General features: G+C 65.7%; 1 protein-coding gene across 1 annotated transcript in view; it reads left to right on the plus strand.

The window, feature by feature from the left end:
* KIAA1522 (KIAA1522 ortholog) overlaps positions 1-1319 on the plus strand; it is a 26011-nt gene that overhangs the window by 21028 nt on the left and 3664 nt on the right. Inside the window, exons 5-7 of the mRNA XM_009882783.1 lie at positions 186-273; positions 343-459; positions 577-1238. Coding sequence (XP_009881085.1) covers positions 186-273; positions 343-459; positions 577-1238 — 867 coding nt within the window. The remainder of the gene's footprint in view (positions 1-185; positions 274-342; positions 460-576; positions 1239-1319) is intronic.

Consider the following 1319-nt stretch of genomic DNA (forward strand, 5'->3'; position numbering starts at 1 on the left):
GAGGGGGTGCGAGGGGGGCCGGGGTGCATGGCAGGAAAGCTGGGCTCTGCGTTGGCGTGGCCACAAGCCAGTGCGGGGATTTGGGGGCCCTTGGAGAGAAGAGAACAACTCTGGCTGAGTCAGAGCGTTGGGGCTGGGTGAGGGGGGACAGACAGACGGACAGACACCGTCTCCTCCCTGCTCAGACCGCGCAGCTCTTTGGCAGCTGCTGGTGCCTCTCCGGGCTGTGCCGAGCGCTTGAGCCTGACTTGTCCTGGAGCATCTCCGGCAGTGGTGGGGTGCTGGTGACGCTGGGGACACCCTGGCCAGGGCCACCCTCACGCCAGCTCATGCCTTTCGCAGGTTCCACCTTCCGACCACATGACTCCTTTCCCAAATCCTCGGAAAGGGCTGGCAAGAAGAGGAAGGAGAGGAGGACGACGGTGCTGGGCATCCCCCAGCATGTCCAGAAGGAGCTGGGTAAGCCTCAGGGACAAGGGGATTTTTAGGGTCTGGACTCGTTGCCCAGGCTCTGTTTGCCTTGGCTCAGTGTGTCTGCCTTGGAATAACGCTGGGTTTGTCTCCCCCCGCTCCCAGGTCTCAGGAACAGCCGGGAAGCCAAGGGACGCCCCGACGCTGATGGGCGAGGGCAGGCGGGGCGCGGGGGCAGCCAGGCGCCGCAGCTCTTGCTGAATGGCGGGCAGGTCTCCGGCGACGCCATCCGCATCCCCACCATCGACGGGAAGCTGCAGCCACTGGCTGTCCCCGGGGGCGCCCGCGTCTGCCTGGGAGCCTTGGAAGAGGAGGATGCGGCCCTGCAGAAGCACATCAACCGGGTTTACTATGACGACATGTTGCTGGGGAGGAAGACGGCGGCCAAGCTGTCACCCATGGCGAGGCCAAAGTCACTGGCCGTGCCGGGCATGACCACCAACACCAGCCCTCCAGAGCTGCTGAGCCCCGTCATGTCCATCTCACCCCAGGGTACCTACATGTCCAAGATCATCCCCAACGCCATCCTGCCGCCCACGGTAGACGTGGTGGCCCTGACACGGAGCAGCGTGCGGACACTGAGCCGCTGCAGCTTGGTGTCATCCAGCCCGGCCTCGGTGCGCTCCCTCGCCCGCTTCTCGGAGCGCAGCACCCGCAGCCGTGAGCCCTCCTCCTCCAGCGACAACTGGAGCCACTCACAGTCCACAGAGACCATCGTCTCCAACAGCTCCACCATCTCCTCCCACGGCGGCTCTGGGCAGCCCGAGGCAGGGCCGTGCGGTGAGGCGGACGTGGCGGCTCGCTCCGACACCGACCAAGTCAGCGTCTACAGCTCTGCCAGCTTCGCC

The sequence above is a fragment of the Charadrius vociferus genome, unplaced genomic scaffold (assembly GCF_000708025.1).
Source record: "Charadrius vociferus isolate BGI_N301 unplaced genomic scaffold, ASM70802v2 scaffold783, whole genome shotgun sequence".
Taxonomy (NCBI): Eukaryota; Metazoa; Chordata; class Aves; order Charadriiformes; family Charadriidae; genus Charadrius; species Charadrius vociferus.